We start from the raw sequence: 17241 nt of genomic DNA, 5'->3' as shown, positions 1-17241 counted from the left end.
ATTTATTCTTCCGCTGACCTGTTTAGGGTTTAATTTAGAGTCAAAACTCTAATTGAATAGCAGCACAGTGCACACAAACGTTACATTTTCTGATTTTATTCACAATTTTCAAATATTTACATAACATTTCACCTGGATATATGCATACAAAAAGAAACAAGTCTGGAGGTACAATTGGTAACGCACAGCATTAACTTCACCCAGGCAGTTAAGAGTCCAATATACAGTATATATATATATAAACAGCAATATCTGTGTTGTGTAAAAGAGAAAGTTTCTAACAAGGCCACACTGGACAGCTATTCCCTAAACCGATAATTATGAGAAGGAAAATGTCAAATAGGAAGATCTTTCTTGGCAGACAGAGGTTATGCAAAGAGACACAATCTGATTTGCCTGATGACCATCGTAACATTTGGTGTGTTACATTTCATAAACATATTCACAGTTTTACAATATGAGGATCCATGTGTCCCCTGTAATGGTGCATGATGTGGTTGACTGTCTGAATTACAGGTAATTTGGCAGAAGGAATCCAGCAGCAAACATCAAGGCAAGCAGAAAACTTCCTGGGGCCAGCGGCACACCTGCACTTCCTGAAAGTGTCAAATCACAAGGGTATCCAAAAGATTATTCAAGGTAGGAGTGAAGCTCTATAATGAATATGCTGAAGCTGTTCAGTCATTTAAATAGCTCTTTTAGGTTTTGTGGCAAAAAATGTGGTAATTGTTAAACTAGAGTTTTACTCTACCACAGCCAATTAAATAAAATAATTCATTCAATTCAAATAACCCAACACACTTAGCTTCTTCAGACAGATGAACAACCAGGCAAAGCTGTGACTACATTACAAACATAAGTAGATTGTGGTGTACTTACTGCATCGGTCAGACTCTCTGAACGGGCCCATCTGTGGACTATTTTTGACGGAGTTCAGCAGATTACTGCTGACATCCCCTATAAGAAACAGACAATGTAGCAATGCTTAATTACACATAAGAGAAAACGAGTTGCAACTGCTGATTTGTTATGCTTGATAATTACTGTAGGTGGTTCTGAGGTCATGCGATGACACTATTCACCACAAACACTGCAGTGAATATGGACTGCACAGAAAGCTGTGTTTCTCGACTAAGTCTTTGATGATTAGGTGTTTCCAGCATTTTGGTTTCACTCAGACAATGGATAAGTGAGGCTAATTCTGGCTTCTGATGAAACATAATTATTGTAAAGGTGCCCTTTTGGGCGGCAATAGTAAACTCTTCACCCTGTGGGAGACTACTGAAGGTATAAATTCCTTTCCTGTGCCATAGTGTGTGAAACCTCTTTACAGATACTCCTCTGTTGCCCCGCTGGGACAGAGGAAGGGACAGAAAACGAGACGCACAGACACTCAACTCCAGCATCGGGTTACTGAGCGATTTTTCAGGCTTTCTAAAGATTTTTCAATGACTATAATTGTTCATTGTCCCAGTGTCCTGACACGCAGCTTGTCCAGCGAGGTCCTAGAAACCTGAAATTGCTGAGACATTAGGCTGGATGCAGCCTCCTCTTTTTGACCTGTTATTTTGAGTCAGATAAGATTCTCGGATTGTTTCATTCAATATAAAGTGCTTCATTCAGTCTAAATAGAAAATAAGGAAATGCTTGTCCTTCTCACTTCCTCAGATTTCTCTTTTACTTGGTTGGGTAATACAGATACAGTGCTGTGTTATCAGGGGATCAGCTTTCATTTTCTGCCTTACCAGACACCATGAAGTTGACTTGTTGGCATGTTCCACCAGCTGCAGGCAGTGGAGACATTGGCAAGATAGTGACTCTTGCCATATTCAACTGCAGGACGTTTGCAACCCTGTTACGGAAGTCAAATCTGGACATAAAGAAAGAAAACATAATTTTAGTCTCATCTCATCTAAGGATCCAGTGACATAGGAAATGGCTTTTCAGAGAAGTGTATTTCATCAGCCAGAGAGAAGTAATTGTAACTTCAAAGGTACCTCGCATGCCTTATGTTTTGTGACACCGTGGCATAGAACACCACAGATGATATCAAAGAATATGCATCATTGGTATAAGTGGGAAGCAGCAGGTGCAAAGAAAAAAAAAATCTGCAAAGGTATTAGATCACAATACTGCAGAATATTTTCTGTGGGTAGAGCTAGAAGGCGGTTTTCTCATACAACTGGTCTTGTGTGTTTTCCAGTTGTGTTCATAAAATGTTTTGGTTCTAAATCTATTTCCTTAATGCTTTAGATATTTCGTGAAGGTGTGTTGCTCTAGAAAATAACAATGATGTTCCAGTTCCAGAACTGGAGAAGCTACTCGGATGAGTTGAGAAACATCTTCAAGAAATTCTACAAGTCTAGTTGACTTTATTTCACATATTTTGGACGACTGAGAACCTTCATAGACAATGATGACAAATGTTTTAATTCACTAAAAACCGATGCTGGAGTATCTGTTTCTTCTTCTCATTCAGTTTAGAACAATAATAAAAATGAAAATAAGAAATGAAGAAGTTCTTTTGCAGTAGTTAAACAATAGCTTCCTGGCCTAAACGTACTTCCCTTTTTTATTTTGTGTTTGTCTCGTGTGTTTTAATACATTCACCCTGACAATGATGCTTTGTGGCATTTAGAATGTCATCGTGTCCACTGCACACCGCTATCTGTGCCATAATTCATGATCCCGCAATGCCTTTCCAACACAAGCTTAGGGCAAATAGGGCAACGTTTGCTGGGAGATTAAAGATTAGATTGGGAGGAAAGGGTGTCAATCTGCATTTTTATTACACTCACCGACTGAAGTTAGCCACCCTGGGAAAGGTCTGGTCTGCTGATGGAGATTCTGGGAGGATCTCACCACAGCCAATGATGCTGTCTCCTCTCTTCAGCACTAGAGATCTATGGACCACTAAAATCCCACAAGAAAAATTAAAATACACCTTTTCTTTTCACATTCACATGTCTTTGGGAGTCAGAACCTAGCAGTGCTAGTTAAATCTTGGCTATTTATCTCTGCTTGATGTACATTTTCCCTCATCTTACCTGTGTTGTCTCCAGTGAGCTGGGTGATGCTGTCAGTGAAGACCTGTCTCTGAGTCAGGCTGACATTGCCTTGCCTTGCAGATATCTCCCCCACCACACAGCTCAGAGGGGTTTCCAGTGAACAGGTGGAGCTCTGAGGGAGAAGTGAAAAAAGGAAGCCCATTACATATTTAGCCCTATTCCCACACTATATTTGGGGTTGATGATGTGTGCCATCTGGCATTTGGTGGTATTTTGAGGTTTCCAGGAACTGCTTTGGAGTTTTATAAAAAAGGTGGAGTAGACATACAGATGTATACTACTGGACTTGGACTACCAGCATGGTGTGTTACCAGCTATTGCGCTAGCACTGTGCTAGTGCTCTTTTCAAAGTGGTCCTATATGAACCTGGAAGAGAGAGGATGCATAATTTCTAGATCCCCTCTGACATTTAAAATCAGATTTGTTGCTTGATGAGTGTTGTATCAGTAAAAAGGACAAACTAATTGGGGAAAACTGGAAATGAAAGCCTGAAGTGAAATGAACTGTACATTACTGTGGCAACAGTTTTGTGAAATTGTAACCTTTTCTAACTTCCTTAATTCCGCAAAGTTTTATCTTTTGGCCCTGCTTCTCCTTGTTTCTGTGGTTTATTTCTGTTTCATCTGGTTGTGTGACATCCTTTAGAGATGGAGAATTTGTATCGCTGAATCTCTCAATAAATGTATTAAATAAAAATATTAAAGCACCCAAAAAGTGCCAGTCTCACCATTGATGTCATGTTGAAGGGATTGAAAGTGTTTCCCACATTAGCGCACTGACGGTCGTTGGCATCCACACGGTTGGTTGTGATGTACAAGGAAGCCATAGTTGTCTGCAGGCAGACACAAATGTGAACGTGAATTTTTTTTTTTTTTGCATCACACAGAAACATGAACATGCCTGAGAAACTGGTTAATTTCTGTGGAAATGTTGTAAGACTGATGTGCCACAAGGTGATGCTTTTATTTAGTGTTAAGGTTAAACTTTTGTTCCCAGTCAGCAGGATAAATAACACTTGTGTCCACGTCTGTATAGTAAGAGAAGGTGTACTTACATTGTCAGATGATTTAAGGTTCACCTCCAGCGTAAGGTCCCCAAAACTCCCATCAGTAAACATTTGCTGGCGCTGGGAGTGACAACAACAAGGTTTTTAATTTAAGACAACTGGAATGACTGAACTGGATGTGAAAATACTTCAACCAGAGCTAAATGCTTGCTATGCAGAAATATAAAAGCGAAATAGGCATCAGTAGAGATTTGGGTATATTACATATATGTAATTGTAAAACGAGCAAAACTAATATATTGCGTTGAACATTTATCACCCACACTATCTTTTCCTCATCTATAATATAGACTCCTTAGTCATATTACAAGCTCTTATCCATAGACATGGTGCAGTGCTCAGTATGGGGCCTTTGGAGGGGAGCTGACAAAGACAGCTGTTCCCTCTGTGGGCTTCCTAGTTCATTGAGAGTGTATGTTCCATTAGCCTGCAGATGGATGCTAAGCTAAGCTACCGATTTTGCCCCTTCTTCCCATAGTTCTCTGTTTCAGGGCATCAGAGGCATAATGAATTCACTGTCTGTGCTGCGCAGCAGAAATACCCTGTCATGTTTTTGTGGCAGTTTGGCTGCAGATAAGTTAACAAGGAAATAACAATTTGTGTCCTCTCTTGCTATCAGAGAAAACACTGGATTCTTAATATTTGTAACTGTCATATTGTTTTGTTATTTAAGTCCTGTCATTGACTTAACTGGGTTACTTTAACTTAATAACCATCTAAAAAAAACAGTAATATATTTGAATTTGTTCAATATAAATGTTTAATAAATGAAGAATTTGACTAAAGGTGTCCTCACCAGTTTGACCGTCCCATTCACATTACCACTGAAAACAGCCTTAGCCAAAGCAAATTCTCCATTTGCATTTCTCTCGGCTGAGATGTTACTACACCTAAGTCTGTAAAGAAAACACAGGACATAAAGATTAAAAAATGCAATCCAGCTGTGAAAAAGACACTCAAGCTTGTCCTCAATGTTTTGTTGAGTCATTCTCCATGAATGAGGAAGATATTTGTCTATTATTACACAAAACATGAGAAGGGTGATTCTATGTCTATGACAAAGTCACACGCCTGGCTGGCCACAGTTAACCTGTAAAACCTGAATCTGTGCCAGATGCCACCATCCACTGTGGTGAAACTAGGATTTCTGCTTGTCCAGCTGAAGTACAGCGATTACTGAAGTGTTTCATTAACGAGAGTTTCAACCGCTCTACACTACTTCTGTATTTTATATATTGCAGCAAATACCAACCACTGCTGTGGAAGGAAAGAACTAGCGGTTATAGCAGAGTAGTTACAATACTAGCCATTTTTTCTTTATATCTGTGGTCATCCTGTATGTAAAATATTTTTTGGGCGGTCTGTGGCTTTCTCCTCTTACACCCTTTAGTTTCTTTTTGACAAAAACAAAAAAGGTCAATATATACAAGGACTTACCTTGATCCATTGGTGAAGTGAACCACCACAGATCGTCCTACTATGCTGTAGGGTCCAGTCAGTGGCATGTCAGGGTCCATGTATGAATCATTTAGGCTGTTTCGGCCAGCCAATGTCCCAAACTTCCCACTTATGTCTCCAATCTCATACTGGTCCACAGTGCCAACTCCAGGTGGGGGGGACAAAGTTATGTTGACGTTTAGTGGGTTGTAGTGGCCCAGGATGTTTGCATCTGAGCAGGGATCTATGGTGCCCGGTATGAGGGGTAATATGTGAACATGGTAACCTCCAGCTTGGTTATTTAGGTTTGTCAGGTCCACGGATATGGTCGTTGGGCCATTTGGAACAGCCTGAGAGAACTGCATTTCGCCACCTGATGTCTCAGAGCCAAACCACGCACCTAACCTAGCTCTGGGGACCCGCACCATTGTGACATTGGCACAGGCAATCCTTGGCCCTCCTCCGTTTGCTTGATGGATGACCACCGAGCGACCAATAATGCCTGACTCAGACAACCAGGAAGTGACATCAGTGAAGAAGTATTTTGCTGCAAGAACTCCTACTCTGGGACCGAGATTAAAGGTGCTGTGTTTTCCAGTGAGGTCTCCCACTTCACATGAAAAGGGACCAGTTGGGCTACAGTACATGGTATAGCTGCTATCCGAAGTGTTGGCATTAAAGGGGTTCCAGTGACCTCCTGTTGTGCTACAACTATTTTGATCGTTGTCCCTCTCTGAGCTAATTGGGTAGACGTGAACGTGCCAGTTGTGGTTTATGGTTGCTGTCATTGAGGGATTTCCATATGACAAATCTGCAAAGATGGATACATCAGACAGAGGGTTGTCCGCCACCTGGGTGAACACGATCTCACCAACCACAGGGCTGCGAAATATGGCTCTGCCTACAATCACTTCACCGGGATAGCTGATGCTGGCACAAGCAATCCTAGAACCATCGGTTACGTGAATTACAACTGAGCGTCCTACAATGCTGTTCCGTCCAAAAAGAGGGAGATTAAAGTCTGAGAATTCTGCATCCAACTCATTTAGCCCTGCAAGGGACATATGCTTGGAGCTGAGGTCACCCGCTTCATACATGTCATGTGTTGATCCAGGCCCGTTCGGGTATGTTGGGGCACTCGTGTTGACTCTAAATGGGTTCCAGTGGCCCCCCACATTATCATTCGAACACTGGCTTGATGTACTTGTGCCGAGTGCAGGGACAGGAAATAGGTGGACGTGGTAAGTGGCAACTCTCCCGCCTAAGTTAGTCAGATTTACTCGCACAGTTGTCAGATCAAATGGGGAAGCCTGACGAAAGCTTAAGTATCCTTTGATGCCTTCCATATTCAGATCAGCTCTGATCTGTTTCACCGGTACAGTGTAACCCTGAGCACACCTGAAACCTGTCTCCATTGGGTGGAGAAGAAAGCCAGAAGGAAGACTTGGGATTCCGACGGCGGAGAAATCCAGACGAGATTTCTGAAGTTGTGAAGGGGTTCCAACATTTACATTACCCAGAAAGCTCAAATCTGCCGGATTTAAGTTTTCGAGTAAAGCGCTACAGTTTGCAGCATTACTTAAAGAGGCATACAGGGGCAAAGTGGTTTGTGTGGCATTGACTTGACCGGTTCTCACGAGATCTACAAGGAACCAGAGTGATTGGGAATCAGAACGCAAATAGACATTACCCGCGATGGGCCCGTTGAATCTGGCCTGAGCAGTCAAAATCGTCTGATCTTGAGTCACAACTGCGCACACTTTAGCGCCACTGCATGTCTGTAAAGATATGGAGTAGTCAGCCAGGTTTATGCCTTGTGTCACATTGAGCCTGGAGACAGAGACAGGATTTGCAGCGAAGGTGAAGATGCTGGGGCCGATGTTTTGTTCAGAACAGGGATCATCAAACTGGCCATACATGACAGGATACTGGCTGACGGATATGTTAATTGAATCACAAGATCCCACTCCAGTCACATTGACAGTGACCATCTGGGAGGTGGAGTTAAACTTCACATAGCCTTGTACTCCTCCCATATTCACCAGCGCCTTATACTGAACACTGGAAGTGGAATCTGCAAAGGAAGATAATGTAGTAATCTGGGTTACTACTGCTCAGAAACACACAATCACCTTAACAATCATACAACCGACACAAGGATCTACTAATACTGATTTGAAGCTTCAATGGTCATTTAAAAAAATAAAAATAACAATAATAATATCTCCCACAATAGCAAGTATTACATTATAACAACAGCTGAGATGATGTTTGGGAAATTTCTATCACTTTAAATCATCAGCACTATCCATAAATCTATAAAACGTGACTCAAGGGAATCTTAATTTTTGGATTGCCTTGAGTCATGTTTTATAGATTTATAGTGTCCACAGTTTAATTCCTCGACTACGCTAGACTTTATAGTGTTATCGTGGCCATAGGTAATTCTTCTACTTGTTTTTCTAGATTTTTTTCCTGTCAATAGTTTTCACTTTCAACTGAACTGTTGACCTGACTGTCAGCATACAAACTGTCACAAGAATGTCTAACTTCACTTAGATGCAGAGACACGGGTGTCTTAAGCTTATTATCAGGGTGTATTTATACACATCTAAATGTTAAATTAAGAATGCCATAACAGAGATTGTCACTGGTATATTTATGTCTTTGGTCACCAGTAGTTATTGCATACATATAAGGGACGCTTCAACAGTATGCAAGGCCCTGTCAAGCTATGCAGTGGCAGCATTGGACACAGTAAAAAGGATCCGTAAGTATATCAGGATGAAAATGTCAATAGGACTACTTCGTAATTGCATTCATATTGTGCAAATGCTATTTAATAGTTTGTTTGCATCCTTTGTATTCTATTTCCAATAAAATGTCATGTGTAGCATCAACTTTCATTTCTTTACTATTACATTTGGCCTCTATGACATTTGAAGTGAGAGTTACTTGTAGAAATGCTATTTCACAATACGTCTAAAGTCCTGGTGTAAAGTTGCCAGTGGCACAATTTTTATTACCATTTGAATTTGAGATCAAGTCTTGCTGATATAAGTGCTGACTATTACAGTGTAAATATTATGGATCACAATATTATGGTTAGAGTGAGGCTATACTGTGTCAACTTCACATAACCCAATTTTACAATGTGACTCATGTGGCTCCAGTATATTATATCAAACTAGATCAGCTTTAGTCACCTGTAAATGCAAATGTACATGTACACACACACATAAAAAGAATATGTTTTCTGCATTTAACCATCCTAGTGAGCACAATGGGGCAAGATGCCCTGGGAGCAATTTTAGGGGCTTTGGGTGCTTGCTCAAGGCACCTCAATCACGGACAAATGGGCGTCTGTCCAGTGACCTCACAGTCCCAAAGATGCTTCTCTAACCACCAGTTCACAGCGCCCCCTTATGTAACTGAAACATTGTCAGGTGGAACTACAGAGAAAAAATATTTGTAAAATGAACGATGCCTGATTTGTTAGTTGCGCCGTTACACTTCAACCAGCTAGTTTCATGGCCTGTATTGTGACAGACTGGGCCCAATCTCTTGACAGAAAAAGTCCTAGATTAGCCCCTCATTTTAAATTTAATGCACTCAGCTTGCAGGATATCAATTCATTTCATTAGCGTCCTGAGGCATACCATGGATAAACTGAGAATCTTTGATTGCTTATGCAAAATACTGTAAAACATATGATAAGGATCGCTGGTATACTACTCAGTAATTAGAATTGAAGTGAATTATCTATAATATCAAAGTCTTTTCAAAACATGGACACATTCACACAAACCTACTAAGCTTTCATCACTGAAATCTAGAGGCTACTGTACTGCGTGATTGCTCTCAAAAGAATTTACACATTGTAAAGAACGAAGAACGGTCTTAAAGCAAAAGTCGTTTTCCCCATTGAGTTACTAGAGTCTGCAGGTTTTCTTGTTGCCTAACAAACACATAAATAAAATGATGAATTTATCATCTGAAGGAAGAACATCTGCATATGGTTTTCAACCCCTGACATAAACACTGGACTGCTCGGTGCATAAGTGATCCACAACATCCATGCAGCTGGACTGCAAAACTTAAAGACTGAAAGAATACTCACCAAGTAAAAAGAACAGCAGGGCAGCCGTGAGGAGCCGCATCTTGGCAGATGTGTGCAAGATACACAACAAAAAGGAAACAATATATCTGTAATCTATACTTCACTGCAGTGTTGTAAGTCCTGACTAAAGTGTAGGCAAGAAATACCCAGTTGCTGAAGTTCAATGACAGCCAAGCTGTGGATGACTGCTGGTCTGTGTGTTCTATCTAAGATCATGTCATGTGGGACTGAATTTAAAAGTGTGCAGCCCTCCTTCAATGACTGTGTCAGCTTGTGATTGGCCAGCAGGGCAACACTGTTTCAGCCTCTGCAGGGGAGGGAAAGTGAATATTTGGCAGACCCGTGGAGGTGGCCCTTCCCCTTCCCGCACAGAAAAATACTTGATGCTTGCTGTGTTCATTTGCTTTGCTGATTTTAAAATTAAGCTAAAAATTAATCCTCCTTGCACTGTGTAACATAAGATCGCCACATTTCTGCAGAAGTCTGTAATAGAAGGGTCTAAACTCGTCACTGTTCCCTACAGTGTTTTAAAATCCTGCTAATGTTGTTATGTACAGATTAGAACAGAACAAGAACAAGAATCAAGAGCATGACAGTACAATGACATTTAAATCATATAAGATAACAGTCAATAAGAATAAAGTGATAAATGTGCCCATAATTGCTTGGTTGGCCATAGTTTCATTCTGATTAGGGTTGCACCATCAACTTATTCTATTCCTCTTTTAAGCCCCATATTCTACCTCTTTCTCTTTCGTCATACAGAATATGCCTCAGCTGTCCTTGTGACAGGTTGAGGGGGGAAAGAGAATGGGAGAAAATAGTATCCTGTCCTAAGAATAGCAGCCCGATGGCCCATCATTGTGAGCCAGTTGTGGTCTGCAGCTATTTACACGTAGTGGAGGGTGTGTGAAGTGGCCCAGGTCCTTGACTTGGCTTGTTTAGATCACTGATTGCAGCAAGAATCACGATGTGATCGTGTCCGTGCTCTTTCACGTACACACAGGTTTGCCATTTGCACACGCACACATGAAGGCATGAAACTATTTAAAAAAAAATCAAAAGCAATTAAACAAGATAACAAAAACAATGTAATATAATGTTCTTTCTATTCCTGTATTTCCGTACTGGAAGAGGTTGGGATGAACTATAGCTATATGGTTTCTTATGCCCAAAATTTCAAACAGAAAACATTTGAAACAATTTCTAGAGATTACACAATAAGAAGGTTAAGCCTTCTGACCCCTGAAAAGGAGTCACTAATGGCTATAGCATATAGCACTGCATACGACAGTCACCTATTTCTAGTCATCTAGTCATTGCGCAAGGAAATATAATATTCCGTGAAGTGCTCCGACGATTCTGAAGAAACGTGTTATTACTATCACTTGTTCATATCATACCGAAAGTAAGTGTCAAACAATAGCCTTCACTCACGACTTGGAAATATGAGGAAACTTCAAAGTTGTCAAGCATGTTTGTCAAAGATATTATAATAGATGATGGGAGTGTAAAATGGTTCATGTCACCATGCTTTATCACCAGAGTTGGTTAGTTTCTTTTTCCCATGTATAATGACAAATACAATAAACTTAATCTAAATAACCATTACAAAGTGTGACATATAAGCACAGTCACTAAATAATATAACAAGTAAAACTATTAGCAGTTGGAGTTAGGACATATAGGTTACAGATAGAAAAATAAAGAAATAAAATAAAGAAAGAAAAATGCAAAAACAATGCGCTAAAAGTATGCTTGAAGATTTTAAATCTGATCTAGATTGAAGAGAAAATTTAGAATTCTAACAGTCTCTGTATGTTAGGGTTAGGGTAAGGAGGTTAGGGTTAGGCATTAAGCCTATAGGACATCCAGTAGAGAAGTAGAGAGACCAGTGGAGTACTCATCTTGTTACTTACAATTCCTGCAATCGGAATTTTAAAATGTGAAAAAATTAATACATTCATTCATTAGCCGTTGCTGCTTATCCTCCAGAGCAGGGGTGTCTGACATATGGCCCGAGCACCAAACACGGCCAGCCAAAGGTTCAAATGTGGACCACATTTGAAGACCTTTTATTTTAAATAAAAGTAACTATTTTGTCTTGGATCAAACTGTTTTAGTAAGAGTTTCAAACATACCTCAAAACTAAACTGTAGATAGCAGCAATGCACAAAAATTTGATTTATTTTTCTTAAAAAATGTCAGATTGTTTATAACATGTTTTGTAAAATGACAGTTCACTAAATATAAACATTGTCAGGCAAAGTTTTCATTATTTATAGGTTATTATGCTGACTATATTAATGGTCCAGCACCTGCAAACTCCACACAGAAAGGCCCCAGCTGGCTGGTGGGTTTGATCCCAGGACCTTCTTGCTGTGAGGTGTCAGTGCTAATCATTACACTTCCTTAAAATATAATAAAGATATCCAAAAGTTAAAAAATAAATAAAATATAATAACAGAGTTAGCGTTAAAACACACCCCCAAGTGTTATGTAGACCATTTAGCATTGATAATACTGTTGCATCCATGTGTTAATTGTTCTCACAGCATTTGTTCAGTCCCAGCGACTGAGAGAAATCTTCAGAGATTTCTGTGGATTTCTGAGAAAGCTGTAGAGATAATACAGGAAGGCAATGACAAATGGAAAACAAATGTGTACGATGCTGTTATCACTTTATCTTTTGTCTCACATCTTTTGTTAGATTAGGAGATCACTTACACAGAGTCAAAAAGATCTGTAACCACAGACTTAATGCATGTTACAGCCTCACGATGTGTCTGAAAATCACCACCAGCTTCATTGTGGTTCTGTTATTAATATCATACTGTATATGTAATTCTGTTCAGGTAGAATCATGCATATGTAGACTCTAGAAGACTTTCAACCCTTAAAGTGATTTAAGACAGTGATTTTTGACAGCACTTATTGTCACAAGGTATTGTTAGAGCATCAGTGCTGATGGTATTTATTTCCTTGACCGTTGCATGTCACTTTCCCAGAGACTCTGGCAGTGGACATCACATGACAATAATAGTGGGTGTATCAATAAGACACAAATAAATGTTCCTCTTGGCGTGCATTGTTATTCCGCCTCTGTCTTTTTTCCGCCATGCATATCACTCCAATTATCTTTTCCATTTTGACTTCCTGCTCGTTTTGCTTGTGAAAAATGCAGTGACACCAACTTTAATATGGAAAATGCTGTCTCATGCTTCTTCATTGTGATGAGTGACAGCAAATGGCAGGAGCTGTGTCTCTTTCTTTTGTTTTTCTTGCCAGTAAAACAAGTTCAAATGTTTTTTCATTGGAGGCTTTGGATCTTCCTGCAGAACGGGTAGTGGAAGACGTTGGCCTCATTATATTTTATGAGAAAAGCATACTTGTGTTTTTTGTGAGCAGACTGACTGCTGTGTGGTCTAAGATGATTACCATGAATGCTATTTTCCTCAATGAATGACTCACTGTACTGACAAGGGCTGGCCATGAATGTTCTGGGGATGATTTATACACTAACGTGTAGCAGTGGCATAAAGTGTTCAATTTCCAGCTGTCTAATACATCTGTCTTTTTCGATATTTTTGCTGTTTATCAAAAAGTTACACTTGAGATTTGACATTAATTAAATGTTGTTTACTTACAATTAGGAGGAAAGGTGTAGGATTTAAAACCATTTCAATACTCATTGGTTGGACAACTGATTCAGAGGCTGTTTAATGGACAGATGATGTGCATTCCTTCATTCTTTCTTCATTGATCAAGCAAGTTAAACATCTGGAGTTGATTTTAACTGTGTAATTTACATAATAAAAACTGCTGCTGTGAATGGACAAGATGTGTTCCAAGGAGATCTCAGTGCGAGTTTGACACATTCTGAGGAAAAGAAGAACACACTAGTTAGTTTAGGAACATAAAAAAGGCAAAACCAGAAATAGACAGTGGAAAAAAACACCCATGCTGTCTCCTTCACAATATCCACTGAAGTGAAGAAGGCTAACCATGAGGTAGATGTATCCCTAAGACAATCAGAATGATCCCAGGGAGAAATTACTTTTCATTACAGCAGCTCCTACTCAAAGTGTTCCAGTGTTAAGAACAAAGAGCAATGTAGGCAATAAGAATAAACACGATTAAGTAGGCAATTACAGTAAGAATACACACATCAATGTAAAAAATATGAGAAATATATACAACGATATTGTTGTTGTTGCTCTATAATAACACTGAATGTGGGGTATTGCACAGCAGGAAGTTATTGCACAGAAATTACCGGACGTGGTGACTCCAGAGTCCATGAGGGAATATATACAAGTATATAAAAATCAAGTGACTGTGATTTCATTGCACAATATCAGTATAAATATGGGTTATTGCACGTGAGTCCAGAGTCCAATAGTATACAAGGAAATATGTTAATAGGTTAAGCACACTGAGTGAGGAGTTGTAAAGGTTGATGGCCACAGGCAGAGAGAGAGCTGAAAGAGAGCAAATGCAGAGGGTTCACCACAAGGTACACACCATTCACGAGCCTCAAGAATAGAGGTCTAGAAACACTGCCAGAACAACGACAAAAAAAAAAGATCTGAGAATTATCTGGCCAAAATCAGAGTAATTGGTAACTGAATGCCAAGAAGAAAAAATGAATGGAGAGGGGTTGGGATGGCTCATGATCCGAAACACACAACATGGCATGAGCACGCATGACTTCAAATGGCACCGGGAAAGCAAGTGTTTGAAGGTACGGAGTTGGAACATTCTCCAAAGGCCCAGTCAGACAACTGATCCCTTCTTGATCGAGCTGCACCTCACTGACTGACGGCCAACTTAAAGGCAGAGAGACCCACAAACAAATGACAACTGCTGCAGGAAACTGGCAAAGCATCACAAAGGAGGAAACACATTCTGTGATGATGGCCAGGGTTACAGGCCCCTGGAATGTGGTCTGCACTTTAATAATTACATAAAATAGCTACAATTACAACAATGTCCAAACATCTATGAACCTCACTGTAGTGGGTCACCACAATGCAAGTGTCTATATTTACGCTTCCACGAAATACTTGATACTGTTAAGCCTCAAGCAAATAAATAATTGAGAGGAAACAAAGCAAATGTGTTCTCAGTTCTACGAACTTGACCTTACCCAGAAAAAAAAACATTTGTCGCTCATCATCAAATATTGAATTTAGCCAAACAACTTGACCTAATTACACATTCTAACACCAGTCACCATCGTCTGCAGTCACTGTACAGTGTACTGTGACAGGTCACGGGGCCCTAATAATAAACAAGTCTCTTCCATAAGGAAATAAATTCCTCTTACGGGATGAAGAATGCAACACGAGTTGGATGAAAACTGATGCTACTTTGACTGTAAACTAATCTGTTACAATCAATCAATAACTCCTCTGAACTAGTTTCTTTTCTCCACCTGGCACACCTGTCCGGAAGTTTCAGTTTGGAGCTTTTTTTGTGATTTTTCATATCTTAAATACATTGTTTCTCAAATTAAATCTATTTTAAAGTAATTCAACAGTAATTTTTAGGGAGAGCTGGTTAGAGAAGCAGCTTTGAGACAGTAGGCTCACAGGTTCACATCCTGCCCATGTCCATGGCCTCGAGCAAGCACCTAACCCACTACTCTGAGTATACACACTTGTGTGAAAATGATTTTCCTTCTGAGAGACCAACATACAGTAATTATTATTATGAACAGATTTTTGGTGGTAATGTGAACACTAATGAAAAAATTCAGAAGGATTAGTCTTGAGTGGATAGTGTGTTAAAAACAGAGAAATAAGGTGCAAAATTGTGTCTACATCAATCATAAAAATTTCTCGGAACTATTGTTTCCTACCTGTCTGAGGAAGTTGACACATTTTCACCTTGACCGAACCATGTTTTATTGTGTTTTTATTGAATCCATGTTATCCTTTCTTTCAGTGTCACGTTTTGATTGTGACATCCTTAAAATGGAGGAAGTCCAGGTCCAATATTCCTGTACAGGAAGCAGGTCAGCTTTGTCTCTGTTGTTGTCACACAGTTGACCAAGCTGTAGAAATATTTTGCACATGCCCCCCCCCCTTTTTTTAATCTATTTATTAAATCAAGTTTGTTTTCAAGTTTCACATTGCATGTCTGTGATTTATCAATGTAAAAGGATGTCAGCAAAGCAAATCTACCTGTAAAATATAAATAAAGTAACCTGACCCTCAACCTGGGGCTGTACAGAGCATGCTGACATGCTGTATGTTTATGTGTGATGTTCACAGTCACGGTCACAAAGTCCATATTTAGAAAATGTAAGGTAATTTTCATTACATTAAAAAAAAAAACCTATTGTGGAATGGACAGAAGGTTATATAAAATATGTATGCAAAACCAATAAAATGTTTTAAAACTTTATTAGGAAAACGGACAAAACCTAAATTAACCATTTAAAAAGTAACAAAACAAAAGATGTAATGTAATTCAGTTAGTTTAAAAACATGTCATCGTTGATATTCTATAATAACCTACTAACCATTGGATTTTTGTGAAAAACAATGTTGGCTCCGGTTGACTGGCTGGATCAAGTTGCTGAATGTGTGTATACTGTCACCCCCTGGCAGATATGGGACACTGCCTTTGCAGTTTTACACCAGTGCAGGGACTTGAAGCGTAGCAGGAGTAATGGTTTTATTAAGACTACTTGGAGATACTTTACAGTGACAAAATACCCTGAGGTCAGTGGTCATTGTAACTGTGTGAGTGCTAACCTGCTATCAGACTGTTACTTATTTCAGCGTATGAATAGTTGTAATCAAGGAACCACTTCATTACTTGGGCCGATTTTTACATCGCATTAATATTCACATTAATATTTCTTTTTTGGCAACTGAATATATCCTGTGGTTTTTGGTTGTGGGTTTCTTGATAGATGCCTCTGAGCTGGCAATGAGGACGATGGGTGTGATGGTTTGGAAATGTTTTAATATTGCAATCTGTTCATGTAGAGAGAAAACGTATGTTGAGGAATGGTGAATTTCTTGCTAGTCAGGATTAGCTAAGGTATTGCTGTGGATTGTTTTGCCTCCAACTGACATCCGGAGGCTGTTTGTATGGTTCTGAATGAAGAGAAAGTCTCCTGAATCTTCTCGTGCGTGTGTACCTTTGTGACCACTAGATGGAGTCAGTGTTGCATCCACATCATCCATTTGATGCGCGTGAAAAGGCTGGAACAAGGCTGAACTTTAGAGATTCTGTTTTGTAGAAGTCATTATGGCAAGGAACATCACAATATCACTTCAACACTTGATTCACTTCATATGCGTTATAAGAAAGGCCATAGCAGAATCTGTCTACTACTACTCTACTGAGAGCCATCATCACCACCCTGAACTCTCACATACAACACTCAACTTAAGCATGATGCGCAATATAGACTTTTAGTGACACTGATGCTGCTATCTGTTGTTTTACCCTAATTTTTCTACAACCTGTCAAATATATTTTTACATTTCTTTTTTTATAGTTTATATTTCTGATTCTCATTCTCTATAAAT

General features: G+C 39.5%; 1 protein-coding gene across 1 annotated transcript; it reads right to left on the bottom strand.

Moving 5' to 3' along the window:
* Nucleotides 1–80: 80 nt before the first annotated feature.
* Nucleotides 81–9896, bottom strand: cusr (Copper-only SOD repeat protein). The gene is made up of 10 exons (XM_047579635.1): nt 9692–9896; nt 5572–7645; nt 4931–5030; nt 4123–4194; nt 3796–3900; nt 3048–3180; nt 2799–2913; nt 1746–1870; nt 880–957; nt 81–596 (listed from the first exon to the last, which is right to left on the bottom strand). The coding sequence occupies exons 1-10, from the start codon at nt 9729–9731 to the stop codon at nt 511–513; spliced, it is 2928 nt and encodes a 975-aa protein (XP_047435591.1). The 5' UTR covers nt 9732–9896; the 3' UTR covers nt 81–510.
* Between the last annotated feature and the right edge of the window lie 7345 nt (nt 9897–17241).

The sequence above is a fragment of the Mugil cephalus genome, chromosome 2 (assembly GCF_022458985.1).
Source record: "Mugil cephalus isolate CIBA_MC_2020 chromosome 2, CIBA_Mcephalus_1.1, whole genome shotgun sequence".
In the NCBI taxonomy this organism is placed as follows: domain Eukaryota; kingdom Metazoa; phylum Chordata; class Actinopteri; order Mugiliformes; family Mugilidae; genus Mugil; species Mugil cephalus.
Note: the sequence above shows the minus strand (reverse complement) of the source record. Positions and strands in the feature narration are given on the sequence as shown.